Source organism: Poecilia reticulata, linkage group LG2 (genome assembly GCF_000633615.1).
Source record: "Poecilia reticulata strain Guanapo linkage group LG2, Guppy_female_1.0+MT, whole genome shotgun sequence".
Taxonomy (NCBI): Eukaryota; Metazoa; Chordata; class Actinopteri; order Cyprinodontiformes; family Poeciliidae; genus Poecilia; species Poecilia reticulata.
The window spans coordinates 4,939,378-4,956,629 of NC_024332.1; the positions used below are offsets into that span (position 1 = coordinate 4,939,378).

Genomic DNA, 17,252 nt, shown 5'->3' on the forward strand with positions numbered 1-17,252 from the left:
TCGGTTATACGAATAGCATGACACCATTGTTCACGTAACAAATTAATAGTGAGAAAAGGTTTAAAACTTGTGCGGCAGCTTCACCTCAGGTGAAGGTGACCTGAAGGTCAAGGTGACCCTCTAACGAGCTTAACATGATATACGTATATATCATGTTAAGTATATAGCTGAATTTAGCCTGAAATATTTCAGGGATAAAACCAGAAATATTTTTTAAAAAGTACAACAGTAAAATGTTTGAAGAAGTACAATAGTAAATGACAAAAATTCCAAAACCTAACTCAAACAACCCCAGGGTTTGTGCAGTTGGTGAATTTTGCAGAAAAGTGAAAATTTTCTTTTGTCATTGGTGGTAGATGTATAAATAAAACGATAAATATGGTAAATAAATATCTGTAGAAAGTGTTCCATGCAATGCTCTCCTATGCATTGCTATGGCAGGCCCCAATAATATGTAAAATAGAACTGATGTTTGCATAACAGTGGCAAGTTTCAATTGAAACCAGATATTTACAACCTGATTTCACATATTATGATTTTAAAAGTCTTAACTCCCAGCTGTATGTCAGCTAGGATTACTAAAGTTAAATATATTCCGTAATTTCTCAGAAAAGTTCTCATTTAATTTTAAAGGTTTTCATAAGCTACGCTAATTTAAACAGACGCTTTGTAAACTTCTACCACTTTTAACAGTAATAAATGAGAATCATGAAACAGAGGGATGATTTCTGCTTCATACATTTAAGTCTTAGTAATGGCATGATTCCACATATATTGCAAAGTAAATTATAAAACATCAGTATGAATATTACAAATATATGTGATAAATAAATAAGCCTTTACTTACAATATCTTTGACAGACCTCTTCAGACGATCTTTGCCGTAATATTTACATTTGACAGATGCTCTTATTGTTTCCAACATTGTTCAAAGGATTACAGCTCCATAAACATTTCAACTCTGTGTATTAAAAAAAACAACAACAACAAAAAACATTCAGCCATATTCTGACTACCAGCAAAAAAAAATTGTCCAATCAAAATTTTTTTTATTTCACAATCTTTGTAAGGTGATTAGAATACTGAAAACATTTTTTTCTTGGAAAAATAGTTTTTATTTTTGAAATATGATGTGTCCACTACAGTGGACATAAGAACCCCATACATTTCAAATTGAACCTTGATGGCAACCAGTTTGTCCCAAAGAAAATATCCAAACATCAACATAAGAATAAATTTCACGTTGACAAAACTGAGCACTGTTGCCTAACAAGAAGGTTCTGGGTTCGATTCCCAGCCTGGGGTCTTTCTGCATGGAGTTTGCATGTTCTCCCTGTGTAGGGTGGGTTCTTTCTCTCTGGGTTCTCCGGTTTCCTCCCACAGTCCAAAAACATGACTGTCAGGTTAATTGACCTCTCCAAATTCTCCCTAGATGTGAGTGTGTGTGTGCATGGTTGTTTGTCTCTGTTTTACTGCGACAGACTGGCGACCTGTCCAGGGCGACCCCGCCTCTCTCACCCAGAACGTTAGCTGGAGATGGGCACCAGCACAACCTCCCAACCCCACTAAGGGACAAGGGTGTATAGAAAATGGATGGGTGGGTGGACGGATGAATGGATGTATGGATGGATGGATGGATGGATGGATGGATGGATGGATGGATGGATGGATGGATGGATGGATGGATGGATGGATGGATGGATGGATGGATACAGAAAAAACAGAAAATAATTACAAATGTCCACTACGGAGGACAATTTTTCAACTTTTAAATAATATGATGAAATACAGTCAAAATAATTCTTAGAATGTATGCTTGTATGTATATATGCTTCTAAGAGACTTATTTAGAATATGCCATCAAAATTTTAAACCAAAATTTGCACAATAAAAAGTTTTATGCACGTACTAAAGTTAAATATATTCCGTAATTTCTCAGAAAAGTTCTCATTTAATTTAAAAGGTTTTCCTAAGCTAACTATGCATTTCCCATAAAATGTGCTTGTACTGATGAACGTCATTTTTATGAATGAGAAAAAGGTACGTACAAAAGTCCCACCCCTTCACATGTGGTATCATTGAAAAGCTCTAAATGTCCTCTCTAGATACCAAAAGGAATTAATTCAGTAGWATGCAGTGGGTGGGAGATATTCAAGTTTAGAAATGTCCTCTACAGAGGACAAAAATGAACTGGTAGTCAGGAGGCTATTATTAATGCATTCTCACTGATAACAATAAAGAAAAACAGAAACATAATAATAAAAATAACCCCCCTCCCCACCCAGAAACTTAATAAGTGAGAATGCAGTAATACATTCATCAGTGAGGTAATGCATTCTCTGATAAAAGTGCGGAATCACTGACTGCCAGCTACCTGGGGTGGTGTAACAGGTGCTTAATTAACGCCAGGTGGCGCCAATGAAACACAAGTTTCACAAACACAGAGCGAGAAGGTGGCGGTGATAATCATAGACATAATATGTCTATGGTGATATTTACTCAACCGCCAAAAAAGTAGTAGAAAAAGAGTTTCAGAAACCATTCGGTATAGGTATGTTGTCTTTTTTTTTTTTTTTTTTTAAGCTTAAAAATACTGTTGGACTTTTTCTTTTTACTGGCTTGCGGCTAGTAAAAAGAAAAAAAGTTTGTTTTATTCCCTTCGAAATAAAGCACATTTACAAAAAGAATAAAAGACAGAAAAAAATGAAATTATCTTGCCGTGTTGTGTGTTTGCTGCAGCGAAAGCTACTTCACATCTGACTTGGATATAAGCAGAGAACATTTCTGCAGAGGCCCCTGGAAGCAGCTGTTCCACTTACCAAACAAGTTACTTTTAGTAATTTATCCTTACAAGTCGTCGGCACTTATTGTCTACTATATTAATGTATTTATTATTTTAAATAACAATAAATATATTAAATAAACTATCATATGAATTTCACAGAATGTCATTATCAATGAAATTGAACCGAATCTGTGAGGCACCTATTTAAAATAAGACGAATGAAAGCAGATCTGATATAATAGTGATAGATTTCAGGCATCAATTTCTGTTAATTTGATAGATTACGGTCAATGAAACCAGGGATTTGTGCTGATTACTTCAAGTAAAAAAAACAAACGAAAACGACCTATTGTGGCTGATCAATTTTTTGAAGGGTTGCAATTATCAGAGAGAAACAAACGGAGAAAATAATACTTTAATTGTGATAAGTTTTAGTTGATGCTTAATGTAAGTGGTGTGTGAATAACATTCAGGAAATACATTTTAATTTACAATTTTTTCAGAGCAGTATGTGTCTGAGGGGTTTTGATGGCATGCAATGAGATTTATGCTCCCATTGACAAATATATATTTGTATATATTGTGATAACTATGAAATGGCATTAAAGTATCTTTATTTGCATAAGACTTAACATGACATTTCTGTATTAAAGATACTTTTTATTGGGAGTTCCAATGAAAATAAAAGGACAAATAAGGATTGGAAACCTTTTAATGTAGCTGTTACTTCTGTCCTATTGCYATCTGGTGGCAGTATAGGTCAAAAACCAAATCCCACAGCATCACCTCAAGAAATGTGCAGAAACATTTAAGCAATGACACTTTTTTTTGTTGAAAAAAATACATTTTATTAAAGAAGTAGGGTGGATTATTCCYAACATTTACATTACTTTACGAGCTACCCAATGAATTTACAGGACCAGACGGCATACAAGTCCTAACCCCAATTCAGTCAGGTTACACACTTCAGAGAAATGTCTGCACCTTACTAAAGTTTACCTGCTCTGATGGGTCGAGGGGGGAAATGTGACCATTACCAAAAACCTGAAATAGTTCCTTYAGTTGCAGAAGTAAAAGATTTGTCACCGAACGGCAGTGCTGTCRAACACGTACCGCTCTGCACCAAACAAACTGCTACTTTTGAAATATTGAAGAGAAACATGAGCTGTTGAAGCAAGTTTTTAAACCATCCCTGATGTTGGATCGCGGCTCCCTCACTTCGTGATCTACATTCAAGAAGTATCTTGAGTAAATGTGGCGGACCTAACTTAAATGCTGGATTATCACAGCTGGAATAGACGTGCTTCTAAAAAATATGCTGTCCAAGTAAACATTTTCTGACAAATACTTATTTAGACCATTGATTTTTTTTTAATGTAGAAATATGTACAATTTAAAAAAGAAATAGTTCCTGTGGTGACGAGATGTGAGGTTGTTGTGGTTGTTTTTTTTGACGATTGTATTTAATGATAAGCCTCTGAGAAGGAAGGAACATTTACAGTTTAAAATRAAAAGGAAAGAAACACATTTAAAATACAAATTAAGTCATTTCAGATTCCCTATTTGGTTGAAAAAAAAAAACTATAAATAAATAAATTATGAAGACTATTTCAATGGATTCATTCTGCCCTTAGGTTCTCTRTAAATCCGAGGGTGTATCACTTGTGTGTCTTACATCTCATATGACTGTGAACAAGCTAACCTGAGAGTGATCAGCTTTCGAAAGGGCATACATCACTATATATATATAAGGGTTTTTTTTTAGGAGAAATTCATCGTTCAGCTGTTTACTGCCATGTTTTCTGCACAGATCAATTTCTTCCATCAGTACAGACACTATGCTGTCATCTAGTTAAACTGGTTCCTATTTTGAAMAAATTATTCAAAAGACTCTGTTAACATGGAAAAAAAATATTCGTAAAGGATCGATCTTTCTTGAAAAAGGAAAAAACACATTTGAAAAGCYAATTGTAAYTTGTTTCACACTTTAAATATCTGATTTGCTTTATACATATGATATATGCCCTTTTAAGAAAAAGTGAAAAATATTGCAATCAGATCCTGACTGTAAATAAAACATCCCCAGTTTGTTCCTTCGGCTTAGGCTTCAGCTTGGTTGTTTGGTTTTCTCCAAACTACTAAAACTTTGTTAAAAAAAAAAAAAAAAAACTCCCGACAGATTTACTGAAGAATAGTACTAACAGTTAATAGATTGTATTATTTTAATAACCTCTATGAAAACAAAAATGGAAAAGAAATGCACCCCAGATTCAAATTGGTCGCCCTCTAGTGGGAAGACAGAAAGCCACATGTGGATGTGTAGAGACGCTTCAACACATCCATACACTTTTCTTTTACACTATGTACAAACGTGTGTTGGGACTGGACTTGGCAACCAGGCTGAGAAACAGTTTTCCCTCCTTTAGTAAGGCATGCCATGTGAGGTGACCTGGACATCTCGGTCGGACGGCTGCGTCTTTCATCTCCTCACTCAAACTAAAATCGATTTTTTTTTTTTTTTGCAGAATTCTCATATCAAGCCCAGATTCTGTCAGGGTTGGTCTGCTCCAGATGTTTTTCCCCTTCCATGGCGTCTCCAGAGCGGTGGGCGGAGGTGGCGTGTGCGCGTGAGGTCACACATCGTGCTGCGATGGGAAGCGTCGACCGTCTGAGCTGCGGCCCTCACGTCAGATGTTTGACAGACGGCGCCCTCTGGTGGCACCCAGCGACGCCCGCAGCCTCGGCTCTCTGGCCCTGATAAAAAATTCAATCAGAAAATTTGGAAAAGTGGTTCAGCTGCTGAAACCTTTGAGGTAAACACACACATCTCTTCTCAACTAATCGACTATTGGGTGTTTTATATTTTCCCAATAGGGGGAAAAAAAAATCTACCTAAAGTGTGCTGCTGTTGCTCTAAGAGCCCTTCAGCCTCACCTGACTCCTCGCTCCTCTGTCGGTCAGTTGAAAAAAGGAAACACAAGTGAAATTAAAAAAAAAAAAAAAAAAAAAGCTAGGTGTAAAACAGAAACTTCCCCACCCTCCCTGATCCCTAAGGTGTTGTGTGTGTGTGACCTTGTTTCAATTAGGAGATAGAACTGATTTCAAAATCAATCAGCTGTAAACGTAGATTAGTTTGAGGTTCAGCAGTCGGACCTGTAGTGCTCGTTGAAGTCCAGCCTGAAACTGAGGAAGCGCAGACTCTCGTCTGTACTGGTCATCAGCAGCACTAGGAACTGCTGGACGATGCTCTGAACAGACGGAAGCAGGAAGAAGTCATTAGCTGCTGGATTACCCAAACGTGGAGTCGGATCTACGACAGGGAAAAAAATCGGACGGAACCTGGTAGAAGTGGGTGAGGATTCGAAGCTGGGATCGCATCTTCGGTATGGTGTCCTGAAACTCCTGAATCCGCCTCTTCTCTTCCGCTTCCTGCTCTGCCGTCACGCCCCATTCTCCCTGAACCAGCAGACAAGACATCAGTCCTGATGGGACACTTCACTGTGCACAGGCAATTCAGTTTATAACTTCTTAAAAATCTCTTAAGTGCCGCAGATTTCAACTTTTAACGTGTCATTTACTTTACGTGATAGATTTTGTTTTTGGAGCACAATGGCACCCAAAAAAAGATTTTGAGCTTTAGAGTTTATGACCACTGACATTAGTGACCAGGAACCATCGTCGGATGTATGGAAGTCTGGTAGTGACAAAAAATAAATAAATAAATAAAAATTAGAGCATATATTTTGGTAGTTTTGATTTTTCTTCTTTTTTTTTCAGTAAAATATGCTTACATTGTACATTGGACTTTCAAAAAATACTCTTGAACTGGACTCAAATATTGTGTTTTTTTTATAACTGCATTTAAAAAATCTTATGTATTTAAAAGAAAAATAAGCAATTTTAGATAATAAAAATAAAAAGTTAATATACAGAAATCCTGTATCCTGTAGTTTTGTAGATGGTGTCAAGCTTTACCAAGAGCAAAAAAATAACTAGGAATTTTTTTTAACAAAAACTTCTGTAAATAGCTTTAGGTTACCTCAGCTGCATCAATCGTGAAACAGGTAATGTCCACAGGTGGATCAATAGCCTTATTTATATTTTTAAACAGTTTATATACTGTATAATGCAAAAAAAAAAAAAGAATCCAAATAATTTTATGTTCCATCATTTTCTCTGAAACTACAGCAGCTGTAGTGACTCTTACACTTCTGATGGAGTCGCCCAAATGTTAGTTATGCCTTTATCTTAAAATAAATCTAATTTAGTTTTTCTCAGCAATATCAAACATACTCCAGAAACCTTGTGGTGCTTATGAGGTTATCATCATCCTTGCACATTTAGAGCATTGATGTACATTTACCCATTCCTTTTTGTTTTGTCTTTTTTTTAAACGGGGAACATCTTCCCAAATAAATTCACGTCTGTGTGTGTTTCATCTCACCTCCTCTTCCCTCTGCCGCTTCTTCTCCTCAAACTGCAGCCGCAGGGTGAGCTCCTCCAGCGCCGAGCGGTACAGGGAGTCCTGCGCGTTCTGAAACTCGATGATTTGGTCAAATATGGCCCTCAGCTGGTTCAAAAGGGACTAGGCAGAGAGATAAAAGCAGGAATGAGTCAAAAGGCCGGGAGAGACGGGCAGGAAATGAAACGGAGTAGAAAACACTGCGTCACCCTGCTGTTGTTGTCCAGCAGACATCTGGAGATGATGGTGTCCAGGAAGACGTCGTGGGCAGCGATGATGTGGTCGAGGTCCTGGGCCTGCTGCACTTTGTTCCACAGCTCGTCCCATGAGCACTCCAGCACCTACACACACACACGCACGCACGCACGCACGCACACACACAGTTTATAGGAGTCAAGTTGGGCACTSGTAAGGTGACAACGATGCACAACTCATGCTTCCACAACTTCTTTTAATATTTAAAATCCACTTAATGAACAACGTGATTTCGAAGCAACACATCCGTCTGCAGCCAGTTTTCTGTCTTGCAGAGCATTGCAGCGGCAGCAGAGCTAATGGTCTGACCTCAAAGGTGATGTAGTACTGCATCTGGTGGATGAAGTGAACCATTTCAGAGGCCAGGATGTGACATTGGTGCAGCACTCCGGAGAGCTCTGGAGGAGGACAGGACAGGTACAGACAAATGAGCAAACTGAAGGCTGACGGGAAGTCAAAACAAGGTTACATTAATCAATTACATAAAAAAATAAATAAATTCAAATGAGTGTGATAAATTCCATTCTAATATTTTTGGAAGAGCAGTTGTTTTCGGCTGCGTGTTTTTTTTTTTTACTTACATTTCACTATTCGTTTACATTTTTGATTATTTAAAATGCCGTCCAGTTCCATTGTCGAGTGTTCTTTGTGAAATGAAAGTTTATTGGTCTTTGAGGGAGCAAACACGCAATGCGTTACTTGGAAACGGTCTCGAAACAACAATATTATTGTTCAATAATTTGTGGGACAATTTATCATTCCGCAAAATTTTGTTACGGTGACAGACCTGCGCCTTGTTAAAGAATCTGCTTCGCACTTTTTAAAAGCTTGTTTTGTTTTTTAACGTTTCTTAAATCAACAATTAATATATGTGATAATATCCTGGTAGTTGTCTGACGGCATCAGTAAATAAAACACGTTAATGCCTCGGGTAGTTTAACACGTCTTTATGTGCATGAGAAGTGCTGGTTGAATTCTTAATAAGCATTAACCTTCAAAACGAAGTATAAAGAGTATTTGAGCGGGATGGTGTGTGTGTGTGTGTGTAAGGTACCAGGCATGGTTTTGAGCAGCTTGGCGTTGCACATATGTCCCTTCCAGATGTCGGTCAGTGTGTACTCCATTCGCTTGGCCCTCCACAGGAAGTTAAACACTCTGAGGTAGTGGCCCATACACTCTCTGGTGAACACCTGATGACCAGAAAGACGTAGATCTTAGAAGCGAGTTAACGTTTGCTCAATAACTGATTTTCAGAGATGGGCGTTACTGTTGCAATGGGTCCATCGACGTGATAATCCAGACTGAAAACGTCCCAGCCCGTATCACCAGGAGACACCTGAAGGTGAAACGTAGACACAGCGACACCCGTTGGCAAGAATCTAAAAGAAATGTTTGGATTTCTCACGGCGAGAACGCAGCGTCACCTCCAGCAGGCGAACGTCCAGCCTCTTTAGGATCTCTGCGTTGTCAAACTGCGCATTGGTGGCCCTGACCGCCGTCTCCAAGATGCCGGTCAGGTTGTGCTGGTACAGCGTGGTGGCAGGACGGGCGAGCTCGGGTCTGCCAAGAAACGACAAGGTTACAACCCCACGTGCCCGGCTGGACGCAGGGACGGTTTGATCGTTACGGAAGGCGGGGAAGGTCAGACTTTAGCAGGTCCATGAGGTGCCTGATGAAGTCGCCCTGGCCCAGCAGCAGGTATCTCCTCATGGCCTGCAGGTGCTCCAGCAGCAGGTAGTTGCGGTTCAGGACGTCCAGCAGGTATTTGCTGGTGTCGAAGTACGCCGCGTCAATTTTCTCCTGGAAAGCTCCTTCCAGGTCCGACAGCAGCTCCGCAGCTGCAGGAGAGCGGAGACGAGAGTCAGATCCAGGCATCGACGAGGCTCCAAACTTAACTCAAAACTAGCAATATGTATTTATAAAAGCACTTTTCACTACACTTGGGTTTAGTTGCAAAACATATGTAAGCAATTTACGTGATTAAAAACAACGCAAAGAAACAAAAAAAATTTTAAATTACAAAGACAAGTATCAAAAAGCTGTAATCCAAAGGTGGACTTATCAGATGACGTATGAACTGATAAAACAGAAGGCAGTAACCTTGACTGGATTTCCAGTCAAACAGATCAATGTTTTCTGCGGTGCACCTGCGTGTTGCGCAAGAAAAGCTGCAGATCAAACCGAGTCTGGATCAATGAATCCTGGTCTGGCCTCCGCAGCCAGAAGGGCAGAAGGACGAAGCCGGTGAGCGGTAAAAGCATTGATCCCTGCCAGTCCACTAACGTTGGTCAATATGACCATCAATACAGAGTGGACAGTGATGTCATTAGCATCCCTGACTCCCACAACAACACTGGAGAGTTCAATACTTACAGTGTTGTGAAAAAGTATTTAGTCCCTTTATAACACATTTTTTTCTTTTTTTTTTGTCACAATTATCAAAAATAAATCAAAGGAAAAATATTATTTTAGATATTTGATCTGAAATATGTAAGTATGAGAGGGGGGGAAAAAAAGGAGCAAAAACAGAAGAAGAAATCTGGACGAAGCGAGAGCCTCACCATCTTTCGGCGTGTCGGCAGGTTTGGACGCCGGGGTGATTTTGCCCGGCGGCGTTCTGTCATGACAAACTTGATGCAGGAAGTTGATAGATTTGCCAATCAGCAGGACCTAAAAATACAAAATACATAAATAAGAGAAGATGACTGGTTCTTGTGGAGATTCTCTGCCGTTTCCATGGCGTCGTGTCTTTCATCACGGAGGCCTGTGAGCGTCTACCTTGCGAGCCTGGTCCATGGTGATGAACGAGGGGATCATCGACTTCCTGAGGGAGTACTTGTCGTGCCACAGACGATCCGTCTTCACATTTGGGTCTGACGCTACAAAGAACTACAAGCAAACAACAAGATTAAAAGAGAAGAGATTCTTTTGAAGCCTTTGTACAACAAAGATCAACTGTATTGTGGTTTAGAAAACATCACCTGCCCACCAGAAAGCCTGTTTTTACAGAGTATTTTGCAAAATTTTATATGTTTTATGGTTTTTTTCGTGATAACCAAAGTAAAATGGTGCATAATTGTGGAGTGAAAAGAAAGCAAATACATTAACTTTTATTTACAAACCAACATCTGAGAGGTGCGGCGTGCATTTGTGTTTAGCCTCTTTAATAAAATTTAGTGCAACCACATGCTTTGGGAAGTCAACCAATAAGTGAATACATAGTTGAAAAAATACATAATATGACACATTTACTCAAAATCTTACCAAGTTTTTTTTTTTAAATCTAGTATCTAGTACAAATACCTTAAACTAGACAAAAATACTGTTTAAGTCAATTTGCTTATTCTAATATGTATTCATCTTAGATTTCTCAGCTTACATTTTTATTAGGATTCGATTTAGCTCCACTCACCAGTTCCAATCTAAAAAAAAAAAAATAACTTAAAATATTTTTCTAAAAGTCACAACACGTTACATTTTTCATGTCTTATCAACCGTTACTGTAGCGACCGTGTGAGGCCTCCTGGGTGATTTTTACTCTGAAAGGTTTAATAATTTAATTTGGGCCATCTTAAACACAGCACTTAAATCCATTCCAGCGCAACAGATAACTGTGAATCCATAAATAACCATGCGAGAGAGGCCGAGGGGGGGTGAAAAGGAGACGCATCCATCATGGTGGTCTCCATTACGCCGCTCTCATCAGTTCTCGTTTAAGAGGCGGTCGTTCTCGTTCTGCCCTCTCCACCTAATGCTGCCGTTCGTTGGGGTCAAACATCGGCGCGTTTGAAGGGAACAATGTTCCCGAAACAAGCCATAAACTCTTAACGAGTTTTTTTTTCTTTTTCTCTTCAAAACGACCTCGTTAAGCGCGCCGTTCAGGAGCGTTTCAGTACACCGATCAAACCCAAAACAGGAAACGACCGCACCTCGTGGTACGTGTCCTCCAGCTCTCCGTCGTATATCCACCTGTAGAGGAAATTGAGAATGGGGTGGGAGACGAGGCTGAGGATGTGCTGGACCAGCGCTCTCATCTGCGGGTCTCCTGTCTTCCCGTAGGCGTGAACAGCGGAGGCCAGCTCTCCTCCCTTGCGACCTGCAGACACGTGCGGATCCGGTCACGTAACGATGAACGCGCCGCATGAAGCCGCAGGAGGAACCTGACCCACCTTGGCAGTAGTCGACGAGGGCCGCCAGCGTTTTGAGTCGCACTTTGGGGTCGTACATCCAGACCAGGAGCCTCCTCAGAGTCAAGCTGCTCTCTGTGCACATGCTCACACCCTGCTCGTCCTCCACCTGCAACTAAAACCGCACAAACATCAACGACGCGGCGATGTCAGAAACACTCCACACGCAGTCGGTCTGCGCGTTTACCTGTGAGTGGAGGACGGAGAGAAGCCTGTAGTATTCCTTCAGCTCCTGATGAAGCGACGCGCAGAAGCTCTGCACGGTTCGGCATTAATGGAGGATTAGTAAAGAAGGGAAAACGCAAGAAGGACAAAAACAAACGCAATGCAAACCCAAACACACCTGGCCCACCAGTCCGAAGGCCCGGTCCAGGGTTCTGGCGTCGGTGTACTTCCTGACTTTGTTGTGGAGCCAGCCGAGTTCAGACAGTCTGCTGCTGGTGTCCCTCAGGGACTTGCATAGCACCACCTGCAGTTGATATCACAGATTTAGCTTCACCCGGTTCAATTTCACTACAGTAATCTTATGGTTTTGCATTTTAAGCACAAAAATGTTTATTTTCTACTTTAAAAAATAATATTTTCCTTTTTTTTGCATCGTTCAATGTATATCTAATGTGTATAAAGGCTTAGGGGGTTAAGTGAAAAATCTGTAGAATAGTAATATAACATTACTTATCATTTATTATATCATTTAAGTAAGTAGGTCTGCGTTGCCTTTGCAGTCGATGAGTCTCCTGTTATACATTTACCTTGAGCAGCTGGCTTTAATGGAGAGCTAAAAATGACTGCAGCTTCCATCAAGCGGCCAGTAATACCTCAGAATGCCCACTAAGCATCAACGAACGGTTTCCCAGCAGTTCACATTTAATGACGCATTAAATTTTCATCTGCTTAACAAATCCTTTTATCTGGGAAGCTTTGTGCAGAGGTTAAGTAGGAGAAAAACCCCTGTCCAAAATACCTCCGTCCTTGGCTAATTTATTTACGCCTCCTGTGGGAGTGTGTCCTGAAGGAGCACATCGACCAGAGGCCTATGTTTAGTCCCACTGAGAGAAAACGGAACCAGTCCCACCTGCAGCCTCCGCATCGACGGCATGACAACAAAAGCGCCAGGAGGCAGGGGGAAACGAAATAAATCGACAGAAGAGAAAGCAAAACAAGAGACGTTGACGATCGACCTGCTGAAGCGCCATCTGCAATCATCTGATCCCATCGTCCCAATCTGAATGTCGCGTCCAGATCTCCTGACCAGTTGAGGAATTTCAGCTTCACGACTTTCAAACGTTGGCCTACCTTGCTGTCTATTTTGTAGCCGTTGTCCTGGGCGCTCATCTTGATGAACTTGCCATCTATTCCCTGGAAGACGTAGAGGATGTCCCGCACCAGCGCTGCCTCGTTAACCTCACCTGCAGAAGAAGATGACCGATCAAAGCTGGAGACGCGATTTAAAACAACAACGTTGAGACGCAATACAAAAAAAAAGAAAAAAAAAAAAAAGAAATTGGTCTAAACAACTTAAGACACATCTGCTTGAGAATAATATTTTAAATGTTTATTGCCACACAATTATATTTTAAAAACTAAAAGTTCTCGCTGTAAGAGCTCAGCAGAAAGTAGTTGGAAAGTTACATTTCTGGTGTTGCAAAAGAAGTGGGCCAAGCAGAAACCTCCCCAGCACGTGCAGCCCTCTACTTCATGTTGCAGAGACATTTTGGGATTATATTCCCACATTATGACACCGATGGTTATTTCTGTTTTTCTTTAGTCTGCCTCTGTGAGTTAAATTACTACCACAGTGATATCAATAACTACTTCAAAACAATACTTAATGCTTTAATAAAAAAGAAAACAAATCTTGGTCTTTATTAGTTTTGTGTCTTTGCTCACATTACTCACCGGCTGCATCGCCATCTCTGCGAGGTCGGACCGGTCTGATGGTCGGCACTTGTGGCCCGAGGGGTGGCCGGGTTGTGGGCGGAGCCAAGACGGCTGAGGGGGAGGAGCTTGTAGGGAGCGCCCAAGCTAACCGTGAGCCTAGCATCTGAGAAACTGCAGCTGCAGACTGGGAAGGTTGACTGGAACACACACAAAACGGTTCTGGTTTGTACTGGAAGTAATCTGAAGCTTTGTTGGGAATACTTACTGAGCTGGTTGCCAGGAAAAAATGAAAAAATACTCGAATGCGGCAAAGTAGCCATGGGTTTTTTGGTTGAGAAATGTTTATTTTATTTCATTTTTGAATTTATTATTATAAAGTAACCCTGACATAAATCTAACAGAGTTCTATCTAATCTCTTGCGAAACATGAAATAATGTCCTTCCATTTGCCCCACTTTGCACCATTAAGGTGTAGCCATACATTTTAGACTGGAAAACCTTGTTGTCACTTCTTCCCAATTAAAAAGTGAGCCCAGAGTGTTTACTGGTCACTTTTTGACTGAAGGTCTCCTGAATCATTAATGAGAGTAAATGGAGGTGAAATGGCCTTCAGCTGCCTCATAAACTTGTTATAACATCTCCGGGCTAAGAGGTGAGAGCTAATTGGTTCTTCTTGTACCTGACTTTTACAGAAACATCAGATTAACAACTTTGTTCTACTGGAAGCCTCTTAGGTAAGGTGTAAAGACAACGGGTGAAGCAAGCGTGAACATCAAACCTCACCCAGCCAGCAGTGGCGGCGGAGGCGGCGTGGGTCCATTCAGCGTGTAGACCCCTAGACTCGAAATCCCGCTGGTCCCGACGCTTCCAGACAGGCCGGCGCCCCTATCGCCGTAGCTCAGGGCCAAGCTCTGGGGTCGGGTGCAGTAGAATGGGGTGGAGTGGGCGTCCCTGGGGAGGGCTTGGGCAAAAAGCGTCCCGTAGTTTCCAACCTGAGGGAAGCCAGTTTCAGCCATGTTTAAATTCATTTTCAGCGTCGGATCGTAAAGCCGTGTGGACGTTCCTCCTACCCTGCTGGAAGGCTTGCGGGGGTCTTCAGAGAGGCTGAGCAGCAGGTAGAGAACCGACCAGCGATGCTTCAGAACAGCCTGACAAAGCAGCAAAACGTGGATTAATAGAAATGTTGACAGAGGTTAGTTAAAGCTAACAGGAAACACAAACCTGTGTCTGAAGCTTCCTGTGCAGCTCTGAGAACAGAGCAGCGTCTGCTTCTCTCCTCTGCCGCAGCACTGCAAAGGCAACGAAAATCAAAAAATAAGTTTCTGCTGCTGCTTTGTTTGTGTTCTTGGACTTTAAACGTCCAATTTAAAATAAATCAGAAATCAGCGACGTCTCATCATCTCAGTCTCTGAAGTGCCGAGCTGTTTCTGTTTTATCGTCAGAGCAGATCGATGCGTTCCCGCCAACTCTACTTCATCAACTACTATACAAGTCCACTGGGATTAGTGGCTGTGGCGCAATAAATGTTTTCCAGCGTAAAAAAATGAGAACGCCCACATAATGTGGATTTATTATCCACTCTGCTTTCACATAATGCCAAAGAATAGCAATACGGAATGATCTGAAGCTGCCATCATGAACAGTCTGAGCTGCACTTACATTCCTTCTTGATCTTCTCTGACACCAGGAACTCGTCTCGTTCAATGGTGGGGGCGTAGTTGCTGCCGATGACTCGCACGGCATACTGGAACTGGTGGGCGACCTCCGCTGCAGAAACACATGACCGGTTAACAAAATTGCAGCATGTCATGCAAAAAAGTTTTACCTTATATTTTGATGTTTTTATTTGTTTCTCCACTGCTGGACACTCCAAAACCCTAATTTAGCTGCTGCTTCATTTTTTTTTTTCAAAGATTTGTTTGCACTACATGGCTTTATTCATTAGTAACTGGACAAGAAGCAGGGCAGAGAGAGAAGGGAAACCAGTACATGGACCAGGACAGATGCATCGAGGACTGTGCCCTCAGCATAAATTTGGTCGGTTCAAGTCAATTCATGACTTAAAAAAGCAAAAGCAGAAGACATCTGTGAGGGCAAAATTGTTTTTTTACGGCACGTTTTAATCATACTTCAAACTGGATTTGGTTTCAGTCCAAATCCAAGATTTGTTCATTAAACATCAACTCTACTAAAATGGAAAGCTTTCATTCATTTGCTGAAAGTGATAAAGAGAGGATAAGGTGAGGCAAGAGAAAACAGCTTCATGCCCATTAATTAGCAAACAGGGTCTTCCTTCAATTTATCCACTTTTTCACATTTTATCCTCAACCTTTTGCATTTGTGCTAAGCAATGTTTACTTTAATACCCTCACACTTATGTGCTGCCTAAATCAAAGTGTTTAGTTTGTGATTTCTGCGTGATAAAATGTAAAAAAAAAAAAAGTCAGAGGGCTGTTAATTATTTAAAAGCCGCTGTCCACGATGACAGCCCCTGGTGTGGCTGTTTTCTGCCCTGCAGGGGCCTGCAGCTAGCGGGGTGCAAGTGCATCCAGAAGCCGCAAACACTTCCAGTTGCTCGGCACGATGGCTAAAATGTTAACACACTAACAGAGAGCTAGGATACACTAGAAAACAGTCAATCAAAGCTATCAGCGCAGTAAATTACACGAACATCTGAGGAGCGGGATGTGCAGCATCATGAGCGAGCCCGCTACGTGCCGCCTGTCCAGTCACAGCTACCAGATAATATCTCCAAATCATAAGCATTCATTTTTAACATGTTGGTAAATTTTTGATTTTGGAAAAATATCTAGACATAAACAAACGCCCATCTTGGTTGATTGCAATCCTCGGCCACTTCAACCGTTTTACGTCGTTAAAACTCAAGAAACCGACGTGGAAACCCTTTAATTATTCATAAATAATGAGAGATCTGACGTAAAATGTTTACGCCGAAATCCCAAGTCTTCCCCGTCGAATCTCCCGATATATTCGTTGCATGTATGGAGTACAGTTAAAACGTAATACATTTAATTGAAACAAAATGGCAAGTTTTTTAATGGAACTTTGGCTTGGACCTTCCTTGAAAGATTCAGTGTGGTAAAAAGGCGGCCAAGCTAACGTTAACTGACGTACCTTCACTTTTCCCGGTGATCCTGCAACACAGGCTCTGCAGCAGAACATTGGGTGATTTCTGGTCCAGATTTGCCATCCCGTCCGTGGATACTGTATCTGGCGTTTCCCTAAATAAGAAATACGTTAGATGGATGTCAACTAACAGCAGCCTCCCTGTTTTAGCAACGCCATCTTGACAAAGCGGGTCAAGCTAGCATGGCGCAGGAAGTATATGACTGAGTTCCTTTCAAAATAACAGCACTGACGCTCAACAATGATTAATAACAAACTCAAGAGACTAACATGAATCATTTATAATTGCAGTTCCAAAAACATAATAAAAATAACAAAAAACTAAATAAATACTTAGTAAAATGCAACTAATTAATAATAAATTAGATTAAATGAAATATAAATATACAATATTAAAAATAACTTAAATATTGATTGTATAACATTATTAAATATTAAGTTACTTTTCAGAGTTGCAAACTTGCTATATGTGCAGAACCACGGAAGTGAAACTCTAACTTACATAAAACAAAGACAAACACAAAAAGTGAAAACC

The 17,252-nt window shown here is 40.7% G+C and overlaps 1 protein-coding gene across 2 annotated transcripts; it reads right to left on the bottom strand.

The window, feature by feature from the left end:
• Window positions 1-4,539: 4,539 nt before the first annotated feature.
• Window positions 4,540-16,923, bottom strand: tubgcp3 (tubulin gamma complex component 3). 2 transcript variants are annotated; one of them, XM_008426837.2, is made up of 24 exons: window positions 16,706-16,923; window positions 15,230-15,337; window positions 14,792-14,859; window positions 14,641-14,718; window positions 14,354-14,562; window positions 13,589-13,767; window positions 12,986-13,098; window positions 12,033-12,158; window positions 11,877-11,945; window positions 11,672-11,804; window positions 11,432-11,598; window positions 10,281-10,391; window positions 10,064-10,172; window positions 9,151-9,340; window positions 8,927-9,062; window positions 8,770-8,838; window positions 8,557-8,692; window positions 7,812-7,900; window positions 7,457-7,588; window positions 7,230-7,370; window positions 6,125-6,241; window positions 5,939-6,033; window positions 5,720-5,735; window positions 4,540-5,539 (listed from the first exon to the last, which is right to left on the bottom strand). In XM_008426837.2, the coding sequence occupies exons 1-24, from the start codon at window positions 16,779-16,781 to the stop codon at window positions 5,468-5,470; spliced, it is 2,739 nt and encodes a 912-aa protein (XP_008425059.1). In that variant the 5' UTR covers window positions 16,782-16,923; the 3' UTR covers window positions 4,540-5,467. The 2 variants fall into 2 exon arrangements, with proteins under 2 accessions (XP_008425059.1, XP_008425066.1); XM_008426844.2 differs by lacking the exon at window positions 5,720-5,735 and having other exon boundaries at window positions 16,706-16,922.
• Between the last annotated feature and the right edge of the window lie 329 nt (window positions 16,924-17,252).

Bases quoted from the DNA above. Each gene is read 5' to 3' on its own strand.
- tubgcp3 (XM_008426837.2), bottom strand. From the start codon at position 16,781: ATGGCAAATCTGGACCAGAAATCACCCAATGTTCTGCTGCAGAGCCTG. The intron at 12,159-12,985 runs GTAGGCCAACGT...TATCAACTGCAG, and splicing joins GCTACAAAATAGACAGCAAG to GTGGTGCTATGCAAGTCCCT. The intron at 7,371-7,456 runs GTGACGCAGTGT...CTCTCTGCCTAG, and splicing joins TGCTGGACAACAACAGCAGG to TCCCTTTTGAACCAGCTGAG.